The sequence below is a fragment of the Colius striatus genome, unplaced genomic scaffold (genome assembly GCF_028858725.1).
Source record: "Colius striatus isolate bColStr4 unplaced genomic scaffold, bColStr4.1.hap1 scaffold_38, whole genome shotgun sequence".
In the NCBI taxonomy this organism is placed as follows: Eukaryota; Metazoa; Chordata; class Aves; order Coliiformes; family Coliidae; genus Colius; species Colius striatus.
In genome coordinates this window covers 900,148-926,726 of record NW_026908522.1, presented here as the reverse complement: position 1 = coordinate 926,726, position 26,579 = coordinate 900,148, and the positions used below count along the sequence as shown (strand labels likewise).

The window sequence follows — 26,579 nt, the reverse complement described above, 5'->3', positions numbered from 1 at the left end:
CTCACAATTACCCCAAAACCTCTTTTCATCCCTCAGAACTCCCCCAAAACCCCATTTGGTCCTTCAAAAAAAAATCACACAAAACCCCTTTCTCCTCACATCTTCCCCAAAGTCCCTCTTTTCCCCTCACAATTACTCCAAAACCTCATCTTTTCCCTCAAAACTCCACCCAAATGCCACTTTTCTTTCTCAGAAATGTACTCAAACCCCACTTTACAGCCTCAAAACTCCTCCAAAATCCTTGTTTTTTCTCTCAGAATTGCACCAAAGCCTCATTTTATCCCTCACAACTCCCCCAAACCCCACTTTTTCCCCTCAAAACGATTCCAAAACGCCACTTTTTCCCTCAAGATGGCACTTTTTTACCCAGCAGTTCCCAAAAATCCCACTTTTCCCCTCAGAATAGCACCCAAGACCCACTTTTCCTCTGAAAATACCTCCAAAACCTCATCTTTTCCCTCAAAACTCCACCCAAATACCACTTTTCTTTCTCAGAAATGTACTCAAACCCCACTTTTCCCCTCAAGACTGTTGCAGGCACCTGGAAGTTCTCGGGTTGGAACGCCAGAGGTGGAGGCTACAGAAGAGGTGGGCATGGGGTGGAGTGAAAGGATGACTTGTGTCAGCAGATAAAAGCACATGGTGTAAACAATGAGTTGGAATCAAGCACCATCCATACTGGGTGCGCAGTGATCTTGTCCCCTCAGCGGGGGCAGATCCTTCAGATCCTGCAGGCTCTTGTGGATTGACTCTGAGTGCTGACTCCAATTCACACAGCACGTGCCTTCACAGCCCTCACAGCCCCGTCCTTGTGCCAGCCAGAAACAATCTGCGGAGGCTCTGTTCTGCAAAGGAGCGTGTCTGATGGAGCCTGCATCGGGTAACCATCCAGTGAGTGCTGCTGAAGTACTGCTGCTGCATTTTGCAAGCCAGCATCCTCATCTTGAAGCGTTGCTAAAGCTTGAGCAGTCCCAATAGCCAGAGAAACTGTCAGTAGGTGCAGCTGTACTGAGACCGAGTGGATCTCGTCCTGTGACATCTGCTCAAGTGACCCAGGCGTTCTGTTGGGGCTGGGTGACTGCCCGTCCTCCTGTTGTCACCCATCACAGCGTTCCTGTAAGCACCCAAATCCCATTCCTGTGAACCTCTCTGGCGTTGCTCTGCTCAGCGTCACGCTCTCGCTGCTCTGAAGCGGCCGCACGGACAGCGCAGGATCACACCGTGGTCCAGATCCCGTGCGGGCACCAGCACATCCCCAGCCCCAAGGGACTCAACGCAAGGCTCCTTCCCACGGCCCCACAGCCGAGTCTCGGGCACGGACCAAAGGCTGAGTCTGGGACGCAGGAGAAGCCCCAAAATGACGCTGCACGTGTGTCAGAGCTGCCCGATCCCCGTTGGAAACACTGAACACGGATGTGGGTTGCACACTCACTCAGAAGGCAGATGCCCCGTGGTCCCTCTCTCGTTCAGTCAGCGTCTGTTCAGGTGCTTTGTGGGCACGTTCAGCCACAGCTGCCCAGGGCCATGTGGGATTCCTGCTGTGGCGCACGCCCCGCTCTTGTAAAAACAGTTGTGTGGCTCTGGATAGAAATGCAGCCCCACTGCCAAGTTGTAACGTGCTGTGGGGCTCCCAGGGAGGCACCAGCAGCCAACCCGAGACGCTGCACGCCACGACTTGTTTCTCCTGGGTGTGTGGTGGCAGAAATAACTGCAGAATGTGTCTATGGCGACATGCACCAAAACGACCCAATTCAGTGCCTGAGGCTCTCTGCACCGGCCTGATGCAAAGGCAATTTGGGGAGGAGGTGCAATTTGGGGATGAGGTGCCCAGTAACTCATCCAGGGGCAACGGGAACAGATGATCACTTGCCCCACGTGTTCCCAGGGACTGAATGAGATGTGTCCTACCTCAGAAGAGAAATGGCTTGATACTCATGACTCTGCTGGAGGTGATGCTTTTTGCCAGCAGGACTCCCAAACCCAAACCAGCCAGGCAGAGCAGAGTCACTTTCTGCGTTTTGACCTCTGCTTTAAAAAGAAGAAGAGGGATGGCAGCGGGGTGTTGATATCAGTCACTTCTCCTCCCCAAAAAAAAGACAACCCATGTGTCAGAGGGGGATGAGGTAAAGCAAGAATAAAGGAAAAGATGACAAAGGAATGTATCAAGTGCAGCACAACCTCCCTGGCCCTGCTGCCCACACTCTGCTTGCTGCCCCCAGCCTGCCATTGGCTTCTTGCCCACGAGCCCATGTTGCTGCTCATGGTTCTTTGCTGCCCAGCAGCACTGCCAGGTCCCTCTCCTGGAGCTGCTCTCCAGCAGGTCCCCCCCAGCCTGTGCTGGTGCTGGGCTTGTTCCTCCCCAGCTGCAGGACTCTGCCCTTGCCCTTGGTGCCCCTCAGCAGGTTCCTCTGTGCCCAGCTCTAATAAGTTCATGCCAAGTGTCTTCTCCAGTTAAAGTCAGAAAAAGGGTTTTTTCTAAGCAGAATTTGTCATTTCTGGGGCAGGGGCATCTGTAGAAATAAGCCACTGAAGGTGAGCCAGCTGAAAATGAAGCCACTGGATAAAAACTGCAGTTGGCTCGTGCCTGAGGGAAGGCAGAGCACTGCTACTGGCTGTTTGCAAAGTCCTTTTGTTCCTGAGACTTACCAAATCCACTTCTTCTGAAACAACAGATTCTGTTCCAGATACATTCCAGATGATATTCCAGATGGCTAGTTCAATGCAGATGTTCAGCTGTGAAGCTGCAGCTGCCAAAGGTATTTGCTGCAACAAGTAACTCCAGCACCGAGGTGGATCTAATGTCAGTCCCTGCCAAACAGGAGCTTTTGAGCCCTACTTTGTCATGCTACTGTACTGCAGTGCTAAAGCCGCCCACTGGAGTCTGACAAGAGCTAATGACGAGATACAGGATTGATTCATTCCAATAGTTTTCCAGGCAAACAAGACATGCGAAGCAGCACACTGTGAAACGGAAACAAGGGTGATGGAGAACATCTGAGGGGAGAAGGAGTCCCCTGACCTCTGACAGGAAAAGGAGATACTGGAGAGCGAGAGATGCAAACAAGGGAATAGAGAAGCCTACTGATAGAAGTCAACCAGCTCGCTGAGGAACAAGAAAGGCAGCATCAGCTCTGTGAAGCAAAGGCACTGTAGAGCTGTGTGACTGGAGTGACTGATGAAAGGCACCATCAGAACTGCCATATGGCTGGTTTCTCAGTGGCAGAGGTCTGTTTTCACTTGAGGCTGCTGCAGAGCTGTGAAAGCCCCTCTTCTTCTCCAAGAGAAGGGGAGGAAGTTCCTGAGTTCTCGCTGTCATCTTTTTGAAGTTCCTTTTCACATTTGCCTGGACATTAGTTTGGGAAACACCAGAGGATTTTTCTGACACAACTGAAAAGACTGCTTGTGGCATAGGCCTGGATTGTGAGACGGCACTTGGAGATGCCCAAAGCGTGGGGATGCCTCACACACACAAATGGGCACCTCACACACACAAATCCTTGGAGGGGACAAGCAGGAGGTGGGCAAATGCTGCCCTTGTGTTGGTCTGAGCAGGCTGGGAGGGGATGGGCTTGCAGGGCCCCCACCCTCTGCGACCCCTCAGGCCCCACAGGAGTGGAGGCCCCTCAGTGGCTGCTGCAGGACAGTTGGGAGGATAAGGAGAGCAAAATCCCCCTTGTGCAAACTGGTGGCCCCCGAGGGCTGGGGCTTCCCTTGAGCCCCCTGGCTGAGCCCATCTCCCTGCTCTCCCCCAGGGGAATCACCCCCCACACTCTCCTCCCCAGAAGGGTTTTACCCCCTTTATGAGCCCTGGCCAGCAGCACACGCGGTGCTGCACCGCGGGGACGGGCCCTGGCACGTGCTTCCCACGCACCCGCAGCCACTGCGGGATTTGCTGGCACTGCCCCAACACCTCTGTCCTCACACAGCTCCCAGACAGGTCTCTTTCTTTGCTGTCCCCTCGGCCTTGGGGGCGTCTCCACTGGATGGTGCTGCTGAGAAAACCCAGTGCGGGCAATGAGGAGGCTGGGGGTGGGATCCCAGGGATGCTGCAGGACTCGCCGTAGCCCACAGCCGGGGCCAGGACAGCAAACCCAGCAGCAGCAGCAGACCCCAAACTGTGTCCTGCTTCCCCCCCAACCCTCACCAAGGATATGGGGCTGGTAGACCCCAAATTAAAGATTGGATTCTGCTTTTAGCCCCATGATGACATCCCTGACACCTCCTCCCTGCCCTGTGCCATCCATTAACAGAGACCAGCGAGGAGCCCCCCTCCGCGGCCGAGGGGGCTGAGCCCCCAGGTCCTGGGGCTGGGTGTCCAGCCAGGGCTGGGCTGGTGAGATGACCCCTTCCTGCAGGGCAGAGGGAGGGGAGCCAGGCCGTGCTGCAGGGACACCAGGAGGCAACGGGGCCTTTTGCTTTTTCTTTTGCATTTAATTTTGATGAACACTGTGTCAGTAACTCTCCACTTCAAAGGTTCCAGTGCACAGGTATTGCTGCACTTCTGCAGCACCGGTGCAGAGGCCAATGAACTGTCAAACACAACAGGAAACTCATACAATCTTACAAAGTCCAACAACACTGTGTCCAAAGACACTGCTACAGCTACAGCTTCTACTGACTACTGCCTAAGCACTACTGCTGAGAACCTCCAGTGAAGGCGAGGGGCAGGACCCAGCCGTGCTCAGAGTCCTGCTGCTTAAGCCACTTTTCCCTGCAGAGACTGCAGGAGCTGCTGGATCCAATTAACGAAATCCAGCAGCTTCTGGAGTGGGAATGAGCAGGACTCAGTCCCTGCTGCTGTTGCCAGGGCTGAGCCTTGTGATGGCCTCTTTGGCCGGGCGAGTGTCGCAGCACTTCCTCCTGAGCGAATCCGTGACTGGACCCAGTTGAAGAAGTGCTGGGTGGAGGTGTAGACCCCAGGCTGCTTTGGTCTGGCACAGCCTTTCCCCCAGCTGGTCAGGCCCACGAGCCAGAAGAAGTTGGCGTGTGGAGCTCTGCAGACGAGCGGGCCCCCGCTGTCACCCTGCAGCACAGGACAGAGGGTGAGGGGGGTGTTGGGGAGCCCCAGCAGTGTGAGGGTGATGCTGGGAAGCCCCAGCAGGGTGAGGGGGGTGTTGGGGAGCCCTAGCAGTGTGAGAGGAGTGTTGGGGAGCCCCGGCAGCCCCACGTGGGCCAGGGCTGCGGGTGCTGCCGGGGCTGGCCCGTGGCTGCTCCTACCTGGCAGGTGTCGATGCTGCCCCGCGGGTAGCCAGCACACAGGTTGTAGCTGCGCACGGCCCCTCCGTACCACTCGCTGCTGTTGCAGAGCTTGACATTGATGAGGCGCACCTTGGCCTCCTGCAGCACGTCGGATGTTTCTGCAGCTGTGAGCATGGCAAAGAATTAGCCCCCAGCAGCTCTGGGCCACTTCCCCTCCCCTGTCTGGGCAGAGCCCTTCCCTGAGCCTTGGCTTTGCACCCCCAAAGAGGCACTCGACCCTTGTCTGATTTTAGGCCATGGCTCAGAATCATAGAATCCCAGATGGTGGGGTTGGAAGGGACCTCTAAACATCATCTAGTCTGACCCCTCTGCTCAAGCAGATTCCTCTAGATCAGGTCACACGGGAACGTGTCCAGGAGGGTTTGGAAGACCTCCAAGGAAGGAGCCTCCACGCCCTCCCTGGGCAGCCAGGGCCAGGGCTCCCTCATCTAAAGAGCAAAAAATCATCCCGGGTCCTGCAGCCTTTCCTGACGGGAAAGTCCCCTCAGCATCGCGGCAGCCTGAGGTAGCTCAGGCCCCTGCCTGCAGCCTGAGCCCGGCCCTCGGGCAGCCCGAGCCGTCTCCCCAGGCTCGCCCCAGGCACACAGGCGCTTTCCCGGGGGCACTCACAGCCTTCCGCGGTGTAGCCCCAGCCAGCGACGCGGCAGTCTGTGAGCTGCGACACCACCACGTCGGAGAAGTGAGTCACACAGGCCAGCTGCACGTAGTCGCTGCACTGCACGGGCTCGTCCAGCTCCAGCAGGGCGATGTCGTTCTCCAAGGCGCCTTTGCGGTAGCTCTCGTGGATCAGCAGCCGCTTGCTCTTGCGCACTTGGGCCTCGGGGCCCAGCTCAGACAGCCGGGTGGCCCCGATCACCATGCGCCACGTCGGGACGTTCCTGGGGGGCAGATGGGGAGCAGAGGGCTCAGAGGGAGCCCAGCAGTTCCCTGCCTCCAGCTCGCCGAGGGAGAGGCCAGGTGCCCCGCGAGCCCCGGGCTGCAGGAACGGCACCAGCCCAGCCCGTGCCGAGCACGGGACGGGAACTCTGCCAGTGCTGGGGGCACGGCCCTGCCCTGCTCCTACTCACCTGTACTTGTCAAAGCAGTGTCCTGCGGTCAGGACCCACCGGGGATGGATGAGGGAGCCTCCGCAGATGTGCCCGCTGCCCGCTGCCCCGGGAAGCTGGATGCTGACGATCCAGGGCCAGGCTCCCGGGGAGGCATCGCTGCCGCCCACGATGCGCGACAGCCCGTGCTGCTCAGCCAAGGGCCGGGTCCCGCAGCTTCTCCTGTCACCAGAAAGTCACGAGTGTCCTGCTGGAGGGCTGGCTGCTGCTGGGGCTGCAGGGCAGCCGCCTGCCCTCCCCACCGGGCAGCGCACGGACAGCGGGGCCGGGGAACCCTGCGCCCCGGCTTCTGCCTTCGCCCCGCAGACGAGTGGTGCCAGCAGCCCAGCTCCCAGCTCCTGGGGTTTGGGAAGCTGTGGCAGGGCCATGGGGAACCAGTGAAGCCCATCATATCGAATCACACAGTCACAGAATGGTGGGGGTTGGAAGGGACCTTTAGAGATCATCCGGTCCAACCCCCCTGCAGAAGCAGCTCCCACCTTGATCAGGTCACACAGGAGGGTCTTGAAGCCCTCCAAGGAAGGAGCCTCCACACCCTCCCTGGGCAGCCTGGGCCAGGGCTCCCTCACCTCACAGAAAAAACTGCTGCCCCAACCTCCTGACACCCACTCTTTAGATGTTTGTAACTATTAAGAAGATGCCCCCTCAGCCTCCTCTTTTCTGCCCAAGCTCCCTCCCAGAGCCACTTACCCACAGCTTTGCACTGAGGCACTCACAGACCAGCAGCACAGGCCCAGCAGGACAAGGACAATCAGAACTTTCATCACGCTGACAGCACGTGGCAGCTCCAAGAGCCAAGGGCACGTGGCAGCTCCAAGAGCCAAGGGCACGTCACCCCCAGCGCTGTGTCTGATGCCGTAGTGCTGATAGTGCCTGGAAAGCCTCGGCCGGGGCGCTGATGTCACAGAGCTGCTGGTTCCAGGGGGATTCTGTGTGGGGCACCACGAGGGGCCCAAGCTGGGAGGAGGCAGAAGCAGGGGTGGACACCTGAGGTCACACCACGCTCAAAAAGCCCCTTTTCCTCCTCTTTGCTCTTGGTCAAAATTGGTTTGGGAGCAGCATGACTTGTCAGAGAGCCGAGATCTGGGTTGTAGCCGCAACCCCAAATCTCCAGGGTGCTGTTTGGCTGCGCACAAGGGCCAAAGGCCTGTGTGTGTACTGCCTGCAGGAGGGAAATGCCACTTGGCTTTCCCTGGCTCTCGGTACCACCTCCTGTCCTCTCAGGATCCAGCATTTGGTCAGCAGAGAGCCTCAGCAAAGTTGTTTCACCTTAACTGCGGTGGGATGAGGATGAGGCACAGGAGGGGGTCCTGTTCTCAGGGACTTGTAAGGGTTGCTGGGTAGCTGAGTAGTTGTCGTGTGCAGTGTTCAGCGGCTTCACCGCCCCAGAGCTCCAGTAAGTTCAGTCAGTGGTGGCTACAGAGTGATGTCACTTGACTAGCCAGCAGCTATGTTGGGTGACTTGGACCCTGGTCTTTTTGGATTGCAGTGGGAACTCAGGCAGCTGACACAGCCCCTGTATTTACATGCTCACTGACTCACAGCGTCAGTAAGCACCAGGGGACATCCCACTAGGCTCATCCCAAAGCAGCTTCCATTGCTCCTTCCCTTGATGAAAAGCTGAGCCTTCCTTTTCTGGTAAATAAGCCAGTCATTGCACGGTTACTGAGCCCCTCTCACTTGCTGGCAGAATTTGCAAGCCTGGGACCTCGGACTTGCCTGACAGATGTGACAGTTTCCCTGGCTCTTGGTCTAAATGGTCTTCTGAGGAAAAGGAACAAGAGCTCAGTGACACCTCGACGAGCAGGAAGAGCTTATGGTTACATCTTCCTCTGTCAAGTGCCCTCAGCTCAGTCTCTGCTCCCAGGTCTCAAGGGTCACCCCCAGACACAGGTCAGAGTGCCAGAAGCTGCTCTGCTGTCCCTCTGTGCTCTTGACCAAGGTCTTGTCTGCAGAGGCTGAAGGAAAGCAAAGAGGTGGGCAGCTGCTGCTGAGCTCTGATGTTTGGTACCTTACGGTGTGCACAGGTTTCTGAAGGTCTTGCAAGGAGGCCAGTGCTGAGGTGAAAGTGACTTTCCAGCCTAGGCCCCTTTTTGGGCTGAGACAAAGGCGACCATTGCTCTGCATCAGCTTTGCTCCTCATGGGTTGTGTTTCCTCTTTCGGCAGGTTCTTGTCCCCGTAGACTGTTTTCCTGGTGGAAAGCCTGACCTGTCTCGCCTGGTCTGCTTGTGTGGACAAGTCACTGAGGCTGCACAAGTGGCCTGCTGAACTGTGACAGGAAGGAGGCTGTTTCAAGGGACATTTTGAGTGCAGCTGGCTCCACATCTCCACCTGGCCCTTGGGATGCCCAGGAAACAAAAACACCAGCACCACCATTTTGCACCCTAAATGTGCACATGAAGAATTCAAGTTCCTTTAGACACAACAGTGTCCAAAGTCTTGGAGTCTCTGAAGTGTGCCAAGGCGTGTCTCCCTTGCCCCAGAGAGATAAACTTCATCAGAAGGAAATCTAGGCTGGAAGAGGTGGTTTTCCAGTGCTCAGTGCTCACTGCACAGGACAGCTGCCACCCAGCTTGCAGAAGAAAGGGCACAGTGCAAACCAAGCAGAATCAAACTTGATTGTGCTGTATATGAAGGAAACCTAAAATGCAGGTTCTGTGTGCTGAACACAAGAGTGTTCTGTGGGAGGTGGAACTGAAAATGCTGTCCAGTGCTGCCTCTGTGCCTGGGGGCCCTCAGCAGAAGAGCATTTCTTCTCTGCACAACAGTGTGCTCTGACCACAGATGGGATTTTTAAAGCACAGCAAGTGTCAAGTTCAGGTTTAAGTCTTCCAACCCATCCAAGCAATTTGGGTATTTGGACGCAATGGGCAGAGGAGCAGGAGAGCCAACTGTTCCTGCTTAGCAGAGGGATGGGGAGTAAGAAACAACAAGGATTGTTCTAACCAATGATGAAACTCAGATAGTTCCAGCAGAATGAGCTGTCTGAGAAGGCTTCCAGGTGGTGTTAACTGAAGTCAAGGAGCTCACAGACGTACAGGAACTGGGGGGGGTGCTGGGTTTGCTGATTCTCTGGAATTCTATTGGTAGCAAAACTGAGTGATGGTGTTTCAATGACGCAGCTGCCTGTTCTTTCCTGCTCTTCTCCAGCCCAGTGTTTCCTCACTAACCCAGCATCTGGAAGAGCAAACAATGGGTGCTTTAAAAGTCTCCCTCTCACTGCAGTGGTGACAGGTTTCTGTTGATCTCCTAAGGACTTTACTTTGGGTTTGGTTTGACATTTTGGCCACCTGGACTTGAGAATTCTCCCTCCCTTTTCCACCCGCCTTTTCACATTTGTTGCCTGGGATTCTCCCTTTACAGTTCTTGCTGGACATTTATCCAGACTCTGTGCTCTGCACTTGAAACAACCAGCAGATGATTTCCGATGGAACCTGAGGCTCTCTGCACCGGCCTGATGCAAAGGCAATTTGCATCAAAACTCCTCCAAAATCCTTGTTTTTCTCTCAGAATTGCACCAAAACCTCATTTTATCCCTCAGAACTCCCCCAAACCCCACTTTTTCCCCTCGAAACGATTCCAAAACTCCACTTTTTCCCTCGAGATGGCACTTTTTTACCCAGCAGTTCCCAAAAATCCCACTTTTTCCCTCACAATAGCACCCAAAACCCACTTTTTCTCTGAAAATACCTCCAAAACCTCACTTTTTCACTCAGAACTCCATCAAAACACCATTTCCCTCAAAACTGCACCAAAACCCCGCTTCTTCCTCAAAGTTCCCCAAAACTGCACTTCTCGCCTCAGAACTCCACCAAACCCCACTTTTTCCCCTCAAAACTGCACCAAAACCCTATTTTCCGCCTCAAAACACCACCCAAACTTCACTTCTACCCTCAGAATTTCCACAAAACCCCACTTTTCCCCTCAAAACCCCACAAACTTGTTTTTTCAAACATCCACCCAAACCCCACTTTTTCCCTTTAAAAATTTACCAAAACCCCACTTTTCCCCTCAAAACTCCACCAAACCCCACTTTTTCCCCTCAAAACTGCACCAAAACCCCATTTTCCCCCTCAAAACACCACCCAAACTCCACTTTTACCCTCAGAATTTCCACAAAACCCCACTTTTCCCCTCAAAACCCCACAAAAAAACTTGTTTTTTCAAACATCCACCCAAACCCCACTTTTTTCCTTTAAAAATTTACCAAAACCCCACTTTTTCCCTCAAAACTCCACCCAAATCCCACCTTTTCCCCTCAGAATTGCACCAAAACCTCATTTGATCCCACAACTCCACTGCTTTTGGCCCTCAGAAATGTACTCCATCCCCACTTTGCCTCTCAAAACTCTTCCAAACTACACTTTTCCCTGCAAAGCTGCACCAAAACCCACCTTTTCTCCTAAAACTCCAACAAAACCTCACTTTTGCTCTCAGAAATAAACAAAAACTCTACTTTTTCCCTCAGAATTGCTCAAAAACACCGCTTTTCCTCTATCAAATTCCACCCAAATCCCAACTGTTTTCCTTTAAAATGCCACCCAAACCTCACCTTTCCCCTCAGATTTGCCCCCACACCTCATGTTATCCCTCAGAAATCCCACAAACCCCCTCCCCCAGCACTCAAACTCCCTCCCTCAGCACCCAGAGCCCTCCCCAGCACCCAGCCCCCCTCCAAAACTCCTTCCCCAGCACCCAAACCCCCTCCCCAGCACCCAGGCCCCCTCCCAAACCCCCTCCCTCAGCATCCAAACCCCCTCCCTATCCCCCTCCCCAGCACCCAAATCCCCTCCCCAGAACCCAAATCGCCTCCCTAGCTCCCAAACCCCCTCATTCAGAACCCAAACCCCCTCCCTCAGCACCCAACTCCCCCTCCCAGCACCCTGATCCCCTCCCTCAGCACCCAACCCCCTCCCTAGCTCCCAGAGCCCTCCCCAGCACCCAGCCCCCCTCCAAAACTCCTTCCCCAGCACCGAAACCCCCTCCCCAGCACCCAACCCCCCTCCCAAACCCCCTCCCTCAGCATCCAAACCTCCTCCCTATCCCCCTCCACCAGCACCCAAATCCCCTCCCTAGCTCCCAGGGCCCTCCTCAGCACCCAAACCCCCTCCCTCAGCACCCAAACCCCCTCCCAAATTCCCTCCCCAGCACCCAACTCCCCCTCCCCAGCACCCTGATCCCCTCCCTCAGCACCCAACCCCCTCCCTAGCTCCCAGAGCCCTCCTCAGCACCCGGGTCCCCTCCAAAACTCCTTCCTCAGCACCCAAACCCCCTCCCCAGCACCCTGAGCCCTCCCCATCCCCACCCCCCATCCCATCCCCCCCACCAATACCCCATTAACCCCTTCTGTGCCGCCGCCCTCCCCAGACGTGGACGAGTGTTCGGGCCCCCCCCGCTGCCAGCCCGGCCGCTGCCTCAACACCGCGGGCTCGTTCCGCTGCCTGTGCCCCCCCGGCCTGGCCCCGCCGCTGCCTCCCCCGCGCCTGAGCCGCCCCCCGCCGTATTTATTGTGTAGATCAAGAGATTTAAGGCGGGGGGGGGGGCGGCATTGTGGCCCTCGGGATGATGGCGGGGGGGGGCACCTATGTGTGTCCCCCCCCTTGGCACCCGCTGTGCTCCCCCCTCTCAGTGTTGGAGGGTCGCGGGGGGAGGTTTGGGGGACCCCCCACCCCAACACACACTGTTACAGAATAAAGGTTTTGTATAAAATGAGGGGGGTTTGTTTCGCACCCCCCCCCGTGAGAAATGGACGGGCCGAGGGGAGGGGCGGGGCCTGGCGCTGAGGGGAAAAGGGGCGGCTTTGGGTCTAAAGGCGGGAAAAAGGGGGTTTTGAGGGGAAAAAGGGGGTTTGAGGGGAAAAATGGAGGTTTAGAGGGGAAAAATGGGAGGTTTTGGGGTCTTAAGGGATAAAAGGGGTTTGAGGGGAAAAAGGGGGGGTTGAGGGGAAAAATTGAGGTTTTGAGGGGAATATGGGAGGTTTTGGGGTCTAAAGGGATAAAAGAGGGGTTTTGAGGGGAAAAGGGGGGGTTTGAGTGGAAAAATGGAGATTTTGAGGGGAAAATGGGAGGTTTTGGGGTCTAAAGGGATAAAAGAGGGGTTTTGAGGAAAAAGGGAGATTTTGGGGTCTTAACGGATAAAAGGGGGGGTTGAGTCGAAAAGGGGGGTTTTGAAGGGATAAAAGGGGTTTTGAGAAGAAAATGAAAGATATGGGGGTCTAAAGTGATAAAAGAGGGGTTTTGAGGGGAAAAGGAGGGTTCCGAAGGGAAAAATTGAGGTTTTGAGGGGAAAATAGGAGGTTTTGGGGTCTAAAGGGATGAAAGAGGTTTTGAGGGGGAAAAAGTGGGGGGTTGAGGGGAAAAATTGAAGTTTTGAGGGGGAAAAGGGGGGTTTTGGGGTCTTAAGGGATAAAAGGGGGGGTTCAGTCGAAAAGGGGTTTTGAGGGGATAAAAGGGGTTTTGAGGAGAAAATGGGAGGTTTTGTGGTCTTAAGGGATAAAAGAGGGGGTTTGAAGGGAAAAAGGGGGGATTGAGGGGAAAAACGGAGGTTTTGAGGGGATAAAGAGGGGTTTAGGGGTCTTAAGAGTTAAAAGAAGAGTTTTTGAGGGGTGTGAAATGTGTTCCCTTGATTCGTGTCAATGTGGATCAACGAATATGGATGATAATTTTTGGTAACTTTATTTGTTCTTGTGTAACTTGTTCTTGCTTTTCGTAACGGCAGCTTGACAGGTGTCCTGGAAGACTAGCTTGAACCAGGTTTTGATAAGGAGGGTGTTTCTGCTTCTTGTAACGGCAGCTTGGCAGATGCTTTGGGGAGATTAGCTTGAACCAGTTATGCAGAGATATACACATGGAGGTCGCCTGGGGGACACCGTGAGGAAGACTACTGACTTCTTCCGAGGACCACCTAAAGAGGGTGAAAAAGACCCCCAAGATGGAACAAAGCATGCGCGAGAAGCAGAGGACCCTTTCCCAGAAATGATTAACATTTTTCAGCCCCTTCGAGGAAAAGTCATGAATACGTATAAGGCCTTCCCTACTTAATGTGAACTCGGGATGTGACGGGTGTGCGTCCTGATAGAGCAGAGGCTCTCAGTGCACCCAGCGCTGCTTGCTTGCTCTTATTCATCCAATAAATTCCTAAACTCAACCAGAATCCTGCTCGGGGATACTTCATTTATCACAATGGGAAAAAAGGGGTTTTAGTAGGGAAAAGGGAGGTTTTGAGTAGAAAAAGGAGAGATTTGGGGATCTTAAGTGTCCTGGTTTAGGCCCATCAGGGAACAAAGACCAGGATTAGCCTCCAGTATGGAAGAGGCTGAGAATTGCTCAAGGGCAGGGAGAGCTTAATTGCCGCTTAAGGTTCAGGACAAAGCAGACCAGGCCACTCGGTTTGGGGAAGAAAACAGAGAAACAATTTAATGCAACGTCAACTAAAACATACCCCCAAAAACCCAAAACATAACCAAAATGAAACAACACAGAGCAATACATCAATGAAGAGTCCAACCAGCCTTTTGAAGAACACCTTCTTGCCACCCCTCCCCTCTTCCCGGGCTCAGAGCCCTGATCCCGGGGCTTTTACCTTGTCCCCCCCTGAACGGTTCGGGGGGGCAGGCAGTGGGGGTTTCAGTCAGTCTGTTCCCGATAGCTTCTGCCGTTTGTCCCTCCTCAGGACGGGTGAACTCCACACCAGTCCTCCCTGCGAGTCCGTGGGGTAACTCACACGCATGGCAGCCCTGCACGGGCTGCTCCGATGCCCACTGACTCCAAAGGCTGCAGCTCGTCTCTGCCTCTCGTGTGGGGCTGCTCTGCGGCGTGCAGGCTCTCCAGCACGGCCTGGGCCATGGCCCCTCCCCACACAGTCCCTCTCCCGTCCGGGCTCACTCACACGGAGCTGCTGGGAACTCTCGCTCCTGCCATGGATCTCCAGAGGCTGCAGGGGCACAGCTGCATTCTCGCCACGGCTTACAGAGGGGTCTCTGGTCTGTTGCTTCTCCTTCCTTCCTCCTTCTCTGGCTGAAGGGGCCGCGTGGTCGCCTCCATCTCGTGTCACTCTTACACCTCCTGCCTCGCATTCCAAATTCCCGTCCCCTAAATAGTGCTGGCAGAGGCGCCAGATTGGCCCAGCCGGGCCGGAGGTGGGTGTGAACCCAGGAGCCGGGGGAGAGTCCGCAAACTCTTTCTCGGGTCTTCACTGCAACCCGCTCCCCCTGGTACTAAGCCAAAAGCTGCTCCTTGCTAAACCAGAACAGGGAGCTATCTTCAATCCCACCCATTTGGACTGCTCAGCTCCCACTGAAATAACACATGCCCTCCCTTAACGTATACCACTGAGTATGGGAGCTACAAGAAAGCAGGAAGGCAGACCCCAGCTACAGTAGTAAGTAGGTCCCCATGCAGTCTATCAGCCAGCACGGTGTCACATTTGCAGCTGCTTTCCTGTGGGAGCTATCTCCAATCACACTTACTTTGACTCCTCAACTCCCATTGAAAAAGTACACACTGTCGGTAGAAGTTACATATCTCAATGGGAGATATAGAAAGCACAGAAAGAACCACTTAAAAATCAATGGGTGTAAGGGAACTAAAGAGAAAAAGGGACAAAATGGGGACAGAGACTAAAAGGGATGTGGAAAGAGAAGAAGAGAAGGGAATGAGGAAAGGCAAGGGAAAAAGGAAACAAATAGGGCAGCAAATGGATGAAAAGCAACAGACAAAATGAAAAGCAATTAAGGGAACGAGGGGAAAGTTGAAAATGAGCGTCAGGGAACCACTATGGACGTGCAGAATGGACATGTAATATACTTTGGCAAAGACATTGGAGGCAAAAAACCATCAGCATGTCAAGAATTGTTGTGCTCATAGTGGGGTCAGCACAAAGGACACGGGCAGCGAGTCAAAAGGAAACAGGCTGATTGATACTGACATCTAAAGCGTGAGCATACACTACACTCCATCCACCAACTGCATCCAGTCATGGACAGTAACTAAGGAAGAGACATTGGCAGGTGCCTGAGTTCTCATCACCCAGACCCGCAGTGGCTGGGGAGCCCCAGTGCAGCCAGGACTTGCAGAACCTGTTGCTGCAACTGGGGAGTCCCACGCAGCGCGTCCACTCGTAGGGGAGGTCTCCAAGAAGGTCCAGCTCTTCTCTTCTCAAATCAACAACGTCACATCACTCCCAAAGCGGGAACAGCTGGTTGCACACTGCATTGAGATCCCCCCCGGAGCCTGGCCAGGGCTCAGGGAGGAACCAAGGGAGTTTCTTTCCCTGTTCGGCTCTGATCATGTATTTTCACGCCAGGCCAGACACCTGGTTTCATGACCTCGACAGTTGCCTCCAAACAAGCAAAGGAATCTCGTGGCATCTCTCTTCACTAACGATTCTATTCTGTCTGGCTACGTCTGTCACTAATCATCACACGTATTTCACTGATCATCAGACACTCACTTCATCTCCTATTTGGCTGTGAGGTTCATTAGAGGTCAGCTTGAGTTTGGGGCCTCAGCACTTCAGTTGGTCTTTTGACCTACAGGTGAACTCTCACAACATTTCTTTTCCTTTGTTGGCCACATAAAACATGAAATGAGACACGGAACAGAGATTAGAACAGTGACTGCAAAGCCACCAGGCATTGCCAGCCTGGGCCCACGGTCCTGTTCCATCCCGCCCTGGGCTCAAGATGTTGATCCATCATTTGGGTTGCAGCGGCCAAGCCAGCCAGGTGCCTTCTGAGGCACAGCCAATAGCTCCTCATAGTATGTGATGAGCAGCTCTGCCATCCACATTTGCTAACAGGAATCCACAAGTGATGACAAAGCATCTGCTTGACGTGGCCTGAGCAGAGCCGGGCCAAATACCAAGCCGAGGTTGCTGCCTGACGTGCTTTTCCTCATAGTCCTGCATAAATAGGGAAAAAACCCCAAATCCCCAGGAGTTAGAGGGTTTTACCACTTCTGAAATATTTTAGATACTAAAATATTATGTCTAAAGAGGCCAAAAGTCAGTAGAAACCTGACCCTTCAGTGCAGCAGCTGGGACTGACCTTCAGTGCAGATGCATTGGGCAGCAGCTGGGACTGACCTTCAGTGCAGATGCATTGGGCAGCAGCTGGGACTGACCCTTCAGTGCAGATGCATTGGGCAGCAGCTGGGACTGACCTTCAGTGCAGGTGTATTTGGCAGCAGCTGAGACTAAGGGTTTTCTAGACAGGGTGTTTTTCCCATGCCATTGGGTGAACACAGAGAATTGCCCCAGGGTTCCAAGAAAGCTCTTTTTTTGGGGGCTCATTTGAGAGTTATTTCTGACTCCACCTCAGAGCTCAAGATCAGGGATCTCAGTTGAGACCTGCCCACCAGTCCATGGGGTAAGAAGCCCATTGTTACCCACTGCCTCCATGGTGAGAGTCCTCCTGAGAAATGCCAGTCTTGATGAGTGGATGGAGTTGCCACCAACCTTCCTGTATTCCTCGGAGCTTTTCTTCAGAGCCTTCTCAATCAAGATGGTAGAGTTTGGCCTGGAAAGATTGGTTCTGGACAGTGAGGGCCTGGAGGGCAGACACACCAATAAACACCCCAACCATGTTCTCACTCCTCTTCCACTCACATGAGGCAGCATGTGCTCTGAACCCACCAGGGAGCTGGACAGGGCTTAGAAAGCCCTGCCATGGGCTGCTTGAATATGCAGTGCCTCAGGGAAGCCCGAAACCCCCGCAGCACCTGCGGCTGCTGACCCTGCCTGGCACCGCTCTGTGAAACTGTCACCCTGTTGCCTTGGGCTGCAGCAGAACAAGCCTGTCCTTCCTTCAGATTGCTGGCATTTCTATCTCAGGCATGAAAGAGCCCATTGGTGTGGATCCTGGAGTTAGAAAGAGGCAGGAGACAGCCCACCCCTGCTTCCATCACCTTGCTGGGCTTCTAACGTGGCAACAGGCAACGCTGAGTTAGTGGTGTGGACTTTCAATGCTCATCCATCTCAGAGCTGGACACAGCAACAAGATGTTCTTTTAAGCAATTGTGTTGCTGTTACCATCCAAAGCATTCGCTGAATCCCAGAATGGCAGGAGTTGGGAGGCACCTCTGGAGAGCACCTAGAGGTGGAGGCCATCCACTGCTCTCCCCTCATCTACCCAGCCAGCCATGCCATGGTAGAAGGCCATCACCTTGGTTACACCTGGTACCTCTCTCTGTGCAAGAGTAAAAGTCACAGCTGCTGTGAAACTGGTGTTCTTCTCTGGGACCTGACATCAGTGCTCTTTGCACAACTGCTGAGCTGCCTCAAACTGCCACAGCCACATGAGAAATAAAACAGTGGAACTGCCAACCTGGAGAGACAGGGCTGGGGAATGAAACAGGGGAGCTGCCAACCTGGAGAGACAGGGCTGGGGAATGAAACAGTGGGGCTGCCAACCTGGAGAGACAGGGATGGGGAATGAAACAGTGGAGCTGCCAACCTGGAGAGACAGGGCTGGGGAATGAAACAGTGGGGATGCCAACCTGGAGAGACAGGGGTGGGGAATGAAACAGTGGGGATGCCAACCTGGAGAGACAGGGCTGGGGAATGAAACAGTGGGGCTGCCCACCTGGAGAGACAGGGCTGGGGAATGAAACAGTGGAGCTGCCAACCTGGAGACACAGCTGCATTTGAGCCTTTTCCATTTGGTGAGCACTGGTCAGTTCTGGGGAAGAGACAAAGACAAGACACAAGACTTTGCTCAGAGAATTGCGAGGTCCAAGAGCACAGACATCGTGAGCAAAGAGCAATTTGGGATGCAGTCTCAGGGCATGGAGATTGAGTAGGAAAGCAATAGCAATATCTCCTGTGACCTTGGTCAGTTGTTGGGAGGATCAAGACTTCTGACCTAAATTCAGCCATGCCATGCTGGATCCCATCTGTGCCTACAGGAGAAGGGAAGAGACTGTTCTCAACTCATGGGATGCTCTGGCCTGTGTCTCTGATGGACAGAGCACAGAGCTAAGCAACAGGGCTGACTTTGGGGAAAGGGCTGGAAGAACCTACTGGAGCTCTTTGAAAGTCAGGGACTCATCCTTATGTGAAAAAAACCCAAAGGAGACTGTGCAGAGAGCTGTTAAATGTCAGCTACAGCACGTGGAGAGACACGTCTTTAGTTACTGAACCCACAGGCAAGAACCAGCTCTGTCTGCAGCATCAAATCCCGCGGAGCCATTGGAATACAGACCCGAGGGAACGGTGCTGAGGGGCAGGTTTGGGATCCCAAAGCCGCAGAGCTGAGGTGCTGAGGGCCACGGTCAGTGGTGGCCGTGGCAGGGTGAGGGCAGGGCTTGGACTCCAGCAGAGCCCCGTCGGCAAACGCCTGGGCGAGGAGCAGCCCCAGGCGGCCGCGGGGCCGGGGCTGAGGGGACGCTTTGTCACTCGGGGCTGCGGCCGCACACTCACCCAGCCCCCGCCTCTGCCGCCCGGCCCCGCTCCCAGTCTGCCCCGGGAAAGGGACACGAGCGGGGCAGAGACTGGCACCGTCACACACGGACACCAAAGGATGGGGTCAACAGAAGATTCTAGAAGCCCCTGTGATGCTGGAAGGAAGGAAAACACTGGAAAGCAGCAAACGGATCCAAATGGGCTCAGAAAGAACAATGACAAACCAAAGGGTGTCGGGGAACTGGAGAAAAAGGGATGAAATGAGGACAGAAACCATGGGCACAGCAAGAATCGTTCTGCTGGGAGCGGGGCCAGCACAAAGCACACAGGCACCGAGTCAAAAGGAAACAGGGGCAGTTTTATTGACAACTAAAGCACTAAGAGAACCAGCGAAATAACACAACAAACGGAGCCCAGCGGCAGCGTGAGGAAGGCAGAGCCCCTCACTTGAACTCCAGTTACCCAGAGAAAATACATTCAAAACAATACCTAGAAAATACATGAAGGAAAGGACACGAGCAAACAGCAGTTATCACTGTCCACACCCGCTGTCCCTGCTGGCATCTGAGGCTCTCCTGATTCGCCATCCTCCCATGCACCCACACTCTGGAAATGCAGCTGTACGTTGGGTTTCCCCAGTTGCTTGTAACAAGAACTTTGATGTAAGGAAAAGCTCTGGGGAGCGGCGTGTTCTGTGAAGAGAGACAAGGAAATGCAGGCGTTCAGAGCAACAGTGCAGCCATATCTCCCCCTGCCAGCCCCGCTCCTGCTCAGGGATCAGGCTCCCCAAAGCAGCTGGGCATCCTCTGCACGCCGGCCCCGCTGGGGCTGCGCCTCCTTCCCTCGGCCCTTTGCCTCTGCTGCTTGTTCTGTGCTGACAGAGAGGCCCAGGAGGGGCTCTGACGTGTAGGGCAGCTGCTGGGCAGCCCCACCAAGCTCCTGCTGTCCCCTGGGCTCGCCTTCCCCTGCAGCCTGAGGGCAGGGGACAGAAGGGGCTGTGCTGGGAGGAGAGGACACTGTCCCACCCGCCACAGGCCACAGGACGCAGCGCTGGTGCTGCCCGAGGGCTTTTGGCACTGGGCACCCCTCTTTCTGCAGGGCACAAAGGCCTTGTGCAGTGTCTGTGTGTGCAGCTGGCTCTGCTGAAGGCAGTGGCTGCAGCCAGAGATCTCTCAGAGCTTGTGCTCCCACCCGCCCGATCCTGCCCGTGTTCTCCTTTTGCTGCCACCACCACACGCTGCTCAGCTCTCACAACCCCACCAGGTCTCTCTCAAAGCGAGCCAGTGCCCAGGGAGACAGCATTCACACGCTGCCTGCTGTGCACTTGCAGGCAAACCCTTTTTGCTCCATGGCATCTCTCCCCCGTGCACAGGCCGTACCTTCAGAGGGAAGGGCTGAACGGCCTCTTTTGCCACGTCGTACGTGAGGGTCCCAAGCTGAGTTTCCTCTTTTCCCGACGCCTCCAGTCCCTCGGGGCAAAGCACAAGGAGAGCAGCTCAGATTCATGTCAACAAAGAGGCAACGTGCAGAATCACAGAACCAGAGCATCTCAAGGGTTGGGAGGGACCTGGAAAGCTCATCCAGTGCTACCCCCCTGCCAGAGCACGACTCCCTAGAGTAGGTCACACAGGAACTCGTCCAGCTGGGTTGGAATGCCTCCAGAGAAAGAGACTCCACAGCCCATCTGGGCAGCCCCTTGCAGTGCTCCCTCACCTCAGCAGGGAACAAATTCCTCCTTCTGTTTCTTTGGAACCTCTTCCGTTCCAGTTTGTCCCTATTGCCCCTTGTCCTGTCATTGGCCATCCCTGAGCACAGCCTGGCTCCATCCTCCTGACACCCACCCTTGATGCATTTGTAACATGAATGAGGTCACCTCTCAGTCTCCCCTCCTCCAAGCTACAGAGCCCCAGCTCCCTCAGCCTTTCAGCACAAGAGAAATGCTCCACTCCATCATCTCTGTGGCCCTGTGCTGAACTCTCTCCAGCAGCTCCCTGTCCTTGCACTGAGGGGCCCACAACTGGACACACTGTTCCAGATGTGGTCTCACGAGGGCAGAGGAAAGGGGGAGCAGAACCTCTCTCCACCTGCTCACCACAGTCCTTCTAATCCAGCCCAGGATGCCATTGGCCTTCTGGGCCACGAAAGCACATTGCTGGCTCATGCTCATCCTGCTGCCCACCAAGACCCCCAGGTCCCTTTCCCCTACACTGCTCTCACAGTTCATTTCCCAACCTGTGCTGGTACATGGGGTTGTTCTCTCCCAGGTGCAAGACTCCACACTTGCCCTTGTTGAACTTCCTTAGAGTTCTCTCTGCCCATTCTCAGCCTGTCCACGTCTGTTTGGATGGCAGCACAGCCTCTGGGGTGGCAGCCACCGCCCCAGTTCAGTATCAGCAGCAAACTTGCTGGCAGTGCCTCTGTTCCCACAGCAAGGTCACTAATGAATAGATTGAACAGTACCGGGCCCAGCACCGACCCCTGAGAGACTCCACTAGACACAGGCCTCCAGCTGCACCCTGCCCCATTGGTCACCACTCTGCCTTCTGCCCTTCAGCCACTTTACACTCTACCTCATGGTCTGATCATCCAGCCCACACTGCCTCAGTTTTGCTGCCAGGATGCTGTGGGAGAAGGTGCCAGATGCTTGACTGAAACCCAGATAAACCACATCTGCTGCACTGCCACCATCTATCCACCTGCTTACACCTTCAGCAAAGGCTCTCAGGTTGGTCACACGACTCCCCCTTGGTCAAGCCACGCTGATTGCTCCCAATGACCCTCTTGTCCTTTAACTGCCTGGAGACAGCGCCCAGGAGAAGTTGTTCCATCCTTCCCAGGGATGGAGCTGAGGCTGAGCGCTCTGGAGTTTCTCAGCTCCTCCTTCTTACCCTTGTTGCAGACTGGAGTGACATTTGCTCTCCTCCAGCCCTCAGGCACCTCTCCTGCCCTCCATGAATTACTGAAGAGGATGGAGGGCGGTTCAGCAATGACTGCCTCCAGCTCCCTCAGCACCCGCGGGTGCATCCCATCAGGGCCCATGGATTGATGCACATCCAGCCTGCTCAGCTGATCCTGATCCCAGTCCTCAGCAACCAAACACAACTCCTCCTTCAACCTGACTTCCTCTGGAGTCTGGGGCTCCTGAGGGCAGTCTCCAGCAATATACACAGAGGCAATGGAGGCATTCAGGAACTCTGCCTTCTCTGTCTCCTCTGTCACAAGGGCACTCACCTCGTTCAGCACTGGGCCTACATTGCCTCTGGTGTTAGTTCTACCTGCAGTGTATTTGAAGAAGCCCTTCTTGTTGTCCTTGTCCTCCCTTGCAAGGTACAACTCCAATGAGGCTTTAGCTTTCCTACTTGCCTCCCTACATCTTCTGACAACAGCCTTACATTCATCCCAAGTGGCCATCCCTTCCTTCCATCATCTCTAGACTCTCTCCTTCCACTTGAGTTTGCCCAACAGTTCCCTGCTGAACCATGTGGGTCTCCTGGCTCCCTTCCTGGACTTCCTACCCGCTGCATGCTCTGATCCTCAGCCTGGAAAAAGGGACCTTTGAATACAGACCAACTCTCTTGGGCCTCTTTGTCCTCTAATACCCTGTCCCACAAGATGTCCCCTAGCAATTGCTTGAAAAGGCCAAAGTTGGCCCTGCTAAAGCCCAGGGCTGTGATCCTGCTTGGTATTCTGTTCCTACCACACCAGATCCTGAACTCCACCATCTCGTGGCTGCTGCAGCCAAGGCTGCTCTCGACCTCCACCACTTCCACCAGACCCTGCTTGCTCATGAGCACAAGATCCACTAGTGCTCCTCTCCTAGTTGGCACATCCACCACCTGCGTCAAGAAGTGATCATCCATGCACTGAAGGCATCTCCTAGACTGTAAGTGGCAGCCATGTAGGTCTGCCAGCAGGTGTCTGGGTAGTAGGATGTGCTGCACCAGCCCTGGTACCCACCTGCCTTCTCCTGGCCAATAGCCACAGCCTACTGCTGGCTGGGGAGGAGCTCAGTCTCTGCCTTGAGCTTTGGTCAAAAACCCTGAGGGGCTTTGGTCAGAATAAGTCTTGAGAGGGGTGAAAGCTCTCGAGCCCCTGAAGCACCTGGCTAGGGCACTGCAGTGCTCAGCAGAGAGCGGGGCAGCAGCCTCAGAGGGGGCACAAAAGCAAGCGAGTCCCTGCCACGTCCCCCCAGGGCCAGATGCAGCCAGAAGCACCCAGCACACACTTACATAGACAGCCACGTCTCTGGGAGCGCTGCTGACAGCCACGGACAAGGAGCCTTCCTCAGGGACGTGCTGCAGAGCCACGGCACTCAGCTGGACTCGTGCTGGCAGCCTGATGACAACCTGGCCAGAATGCCCTGGGAAACACCAGCGCCTGCCCCGGGAGACATCCGTCTGCAAAGCAGCACAGGACAGCACTGAGACAGAAGCGAGTGCTGGGGCCAGCGCCGCTGCTCCTCTGGCCTGGAGCACAGGCGCCGTGTGCCTGGGGCTCTGCTCCAGCTGCAGGAGGAGGCACTGCCATGGCCTTGTGTGGAGCTGCTTTTTGCTTGGCAACAGGGGAAGGGAACTGCAGCGCTGTCCCTGTAAGCAGCTCTCAGAACATGCCCTGGATCTGAGCTGGATCCACCTCCAGCCCGGCCAGGCCAAGCTGGTGCCTCTGCCATCACTACTGAAGAAGCGAAATCTAAGCCAGAAGAGGAGGTGGTACAAAATGGAGCAGAGCATGGGGATCCCAGTCAGAGAAGGAGGAAGGAAAGAGCAGCACTGGACCAGAGACCCCTCTGTAGCCCGTGGTGAGAGAGCAGCTGTGTCCCTGCAAGCCGTGGAGAGCAATGGCAGGGCTGAGAGGCACCAGCAGCTCTGGGTCAGTGCACTGGTAGGGAAGAGGGTGGCAGCGGGGTCACAGCAGGGCCCCTCAGTCCTGCTCCGCTCCCTTCCTGAGGGAAACTGCTGGTTTCTAGCAAGCCCTGCCCTGTCTTGGAGCTCTGGTTTCAGGAACCTGACCAACGCTGTGGGCTTCCACAGGAGCAGTGGCAGGCAGGCAGGCAAGCAGCACTGATGGTTTCTGCTACAGTACCTGCAGGATGGTATCAGGCCCATCCTCAGGGTACCTTCTGCTCAGAACAATGTTGAAGATGCAATTCCAGCTGCACCTGTAGGTCTTGGAAGTTCTTGTCAGGTCAATGGTGGCACCTGTGAGGAAGGGAGAGCAGATGACTGCAAGAGCCACAGATCAGGAGGCCTCGGTGCCCCGAGATCAGCTGAACAGCTCCAGGCCTGTCACTCCTGTCCCTGTGGCAGGACAAGGGCTGAGGGTGCTGGGAGACAGCAGGCGCCCATGTGGGTGTCAGCAGAGCAACGCTGAGGGCCTGCTGCACCGGCAGCAAAGATGACCCAGCCAGTCCCCTTCCAACTGCCATGGAGAGGAGCAGAGTCCCTCCATCAGCACAGGAACGTGTGTGGGGGCAGCAGCAGGGGCACACACGGGCTGTGGGCAGGCCTTCCTCTTGGGCTGCAGCGAGCGTGGCAGCTCCCCCGCTTTGGAGAGCAGTGCCTGGAGCACAGTCTCCTTGGGGCTTGCTGCACACAGGCACGGGGCAAGGAGATGGGGCTGCCTGTGTCCTTACCCAAGCTTTTCAGGGCCCAGTTAGACTTGATCTTTCATACTAGAAAATGCTGTGGGACCTGGGGCTGTTTCGTCTGGAGCAGAGGAGACTGAGGGGAGATCTTGTTAATATATACAAATATCTAAAGGGTGGGTGTCAGGAGGTTGGGGCAGCACTTTTTTCGATGGTATCTAGCCACAGGACAAGGGGTGATGGGATGAAGCTGAAACACAAAAAAGTTCCACTTAACCATAAGAAAAATGTCTTTCAGTGTGAGGTGAGGGAGCCCTGGCCCAGGCTGCCCCGGGATGGTGTCGAGGCTCCTTCCCTGGAGCTCTTCAAGACACATGTGGGACGTTCCTGTGTGACCTGATCTAGGTGGGACCTGCTTCTGCACGGGGGTTGGACTGGATGATCTCTAAAGGTCCCTTCCCAACCCCCACCATTCTGTGATTGTGTGATTCTATGTGCAGAGCACTGGGCAATGGGGCATGGGAACAGTGGGATAAAGATGCAGCAGAAGCCACTTGGGTGGTTAACAGCAGAGGTTCAACGGACCGTCCTGGTCCTGCCCAAACAAAACCCCTGCACACTGTGGGAGGAGAAGAGGTCCCTGGAGTGCACCCAGGGCAGTGGCTGGGGAAGGCAGGATGGGCTGCACCTTGTAGGAAGGGCTCCTGGAGCCTTGCTTCAGGATGGGTTTCCCACGCACTCACAGCCTCCTTCAGGCATCCACCCGCTCCAGCGTGGGCTCCTCCACGGGCTGGGAGTGGCTCTCTGCTCCACCAGGCACCTCTCTGGGCTGCAGGGACACAACTGCCTGAGGTGAAGCACAGAGAGATGCAAAGTACTGACAAGAAACACCAAGCATGAAAGCTCCTTTGTTTTTTCACACATGCCAAAGAGATTTGCCTTCTCATGTAGGCACTTGGAGTGGAAGCACGTGCACAGATGAGCTGCAAAGCTGTGCACAAGCAGAAAAAGGGCTGCAGGCAGCTGGCTGCTGATGGGAGCTGGAGACAGAGTCCTCCTTGGGAAGAAGCAAGAACTCAACTCTGGTTGAGTCAGAGAGACACTCTTTGACTTGTGTGAGCTGGTGCTGCCGCCAGCTGCCGGAGGCAGCATGGGCACGTTCTCCCCAGGCCCCCGGAGCACAGTCTGTGCTGCAGTTTGTTGTGGGAGGGGTGTCCCATCCCTGCTTGTGCCTCCCTCCCCTGCTGGCCCCCTGTGTGGTGCCCCACGCAGAATGGCCCCCGCCCCAGCGCCCGCAGGCAGCGGCTCTGTGACATCAGCCCCGGGGCCGAGGTGCCGCGGGCAGCGCCAGCACTGCGGGCATTGCATGGGCCGCAGCGCTGCTGGGCACGAGCCCTCCCTCGGCTCTGGCAGCTGCCGCGTGTTGCCGCAGCAATGAAGCTTCTGCTGGTCTTTGTGCTGCTGGCCCTGTGCTGCTGGCCTGCGAGCGTGGCAGGGGACAGCTGTTGGTAAGTGGCTGTGGAAGGGAGCTGGGGCAGCCCTTCCCTGCAGGGTGCGCTGGTGCCAGGAGCTGTGAGCCAAGGGTTCCCCAGCGGCCCCGCTGCCCGTGCGGCGCCCGCTGGGGAGGGCAGACGGCTGCCCTGCAGCCCCAGCAGCAGCCAGCCCTGGAGCAGGACACTCCTGACTTGGTCTTTGCAGGGGGAGCTGCGGCACCCGGCCCCTGGCTGAGCAGCCGTGGCGCGTGGTGGGTGGCGTGAATGCCCCCGTGGGGGCCTGGCCCTGGACCGTCAGCATCCAGAATCCCTGGGGAGCGGGCACCGGGCATTTCTGTGGAGGGAGCCTCATCCATTCCCAGTGGGTCCTGACCGCAGGACACTGCGTCGACTTCTACCGGTGAGTAGGAGCAGGGCAGGGCCGTCCCCCCGGCACTGGCAGGGGCCCTGTCTGCGGCCCGGCCTGCCGCTGGCGTGCCAGGGATGGCGTGTGCCAGGCACGGGCTGGTGCCGCCGCTTCCCGGCAGCCTGGGGCCGGCGCTGCCTGGAGCCCAGGGCACGCCGGGGCAGCCGTGCCCTCCGCAGCGCGGCTCACCTCTCTCCCTCGGCCAGCAGCAGGCAGGGCACCGCTGGGCTGGGCCGGGCTGCAGCGCACGGCTCCGCTCCCTCTGAGCCCTCTGCTCCCCATCTGCCTTCCAGGAGACTGCCGTGGTTTCGGGTGGTGGTCGGGGCCAACC

The 26,579-nt window shown here is 55.9% G+C and overlaps 1 protein-coding gene across 1 annotated transcript; it reads right to left on the bottom strand.

The window, feature by feature from the left end:
• Positions 1 to 4,451: 4,451 nt before the first annotated feature.
• LOC133629305 (acrosin-like) lies at positions 4,452 to 25,108 on the bottom strand. The gene is made up of 11 exons (XM_062019959.1): positions 25,093 to 25,108; positions 23,848 to 23,963; positions 20,145 to 20,234; positions 19,390 to 19,457; positions 16,822 to 16,912; positions 7,201 to 7,322; positions 6,327 to 6,527; positions 5,869 to 6,137; positions 5,218 to 5,363; positions 4,805 to 5,023; positions 4,452 to 4,529 (listed from the first exon to the last, which is right to left on the bottom strand). Exons 1-11 carry the CDS (start codon positions 25,106 to 25,108, stop codon positions 4,452 to 4,454), a joined length of 1,416 nt encoding a protein of 471 aa, XP_061875943.1.
• Positions 25,109 to 26,579: the final 1,471 nt, after the last annotated feature.

Excerpts from the sequence above, each read along its gene's own strand:
- LOC133629305 (XM_062019959.1), bottom strand. Across the intron at positions 20,235-23,847 it reads GGCCTGATACCATCCTGCAG|GGACTGGAGGCGTCGGGAAA; the intron begins GTACTGTAGCAG and ends CTTTGCCCCGAG. Across the intron at positions 5,024-5,217 it reads GCAGCATCGACACCTGCCAG|GGTGACAGCGGGGGCCCGCT; the intron begins GTAGGAGCAGCC and ends CCTGTGCTGCAG.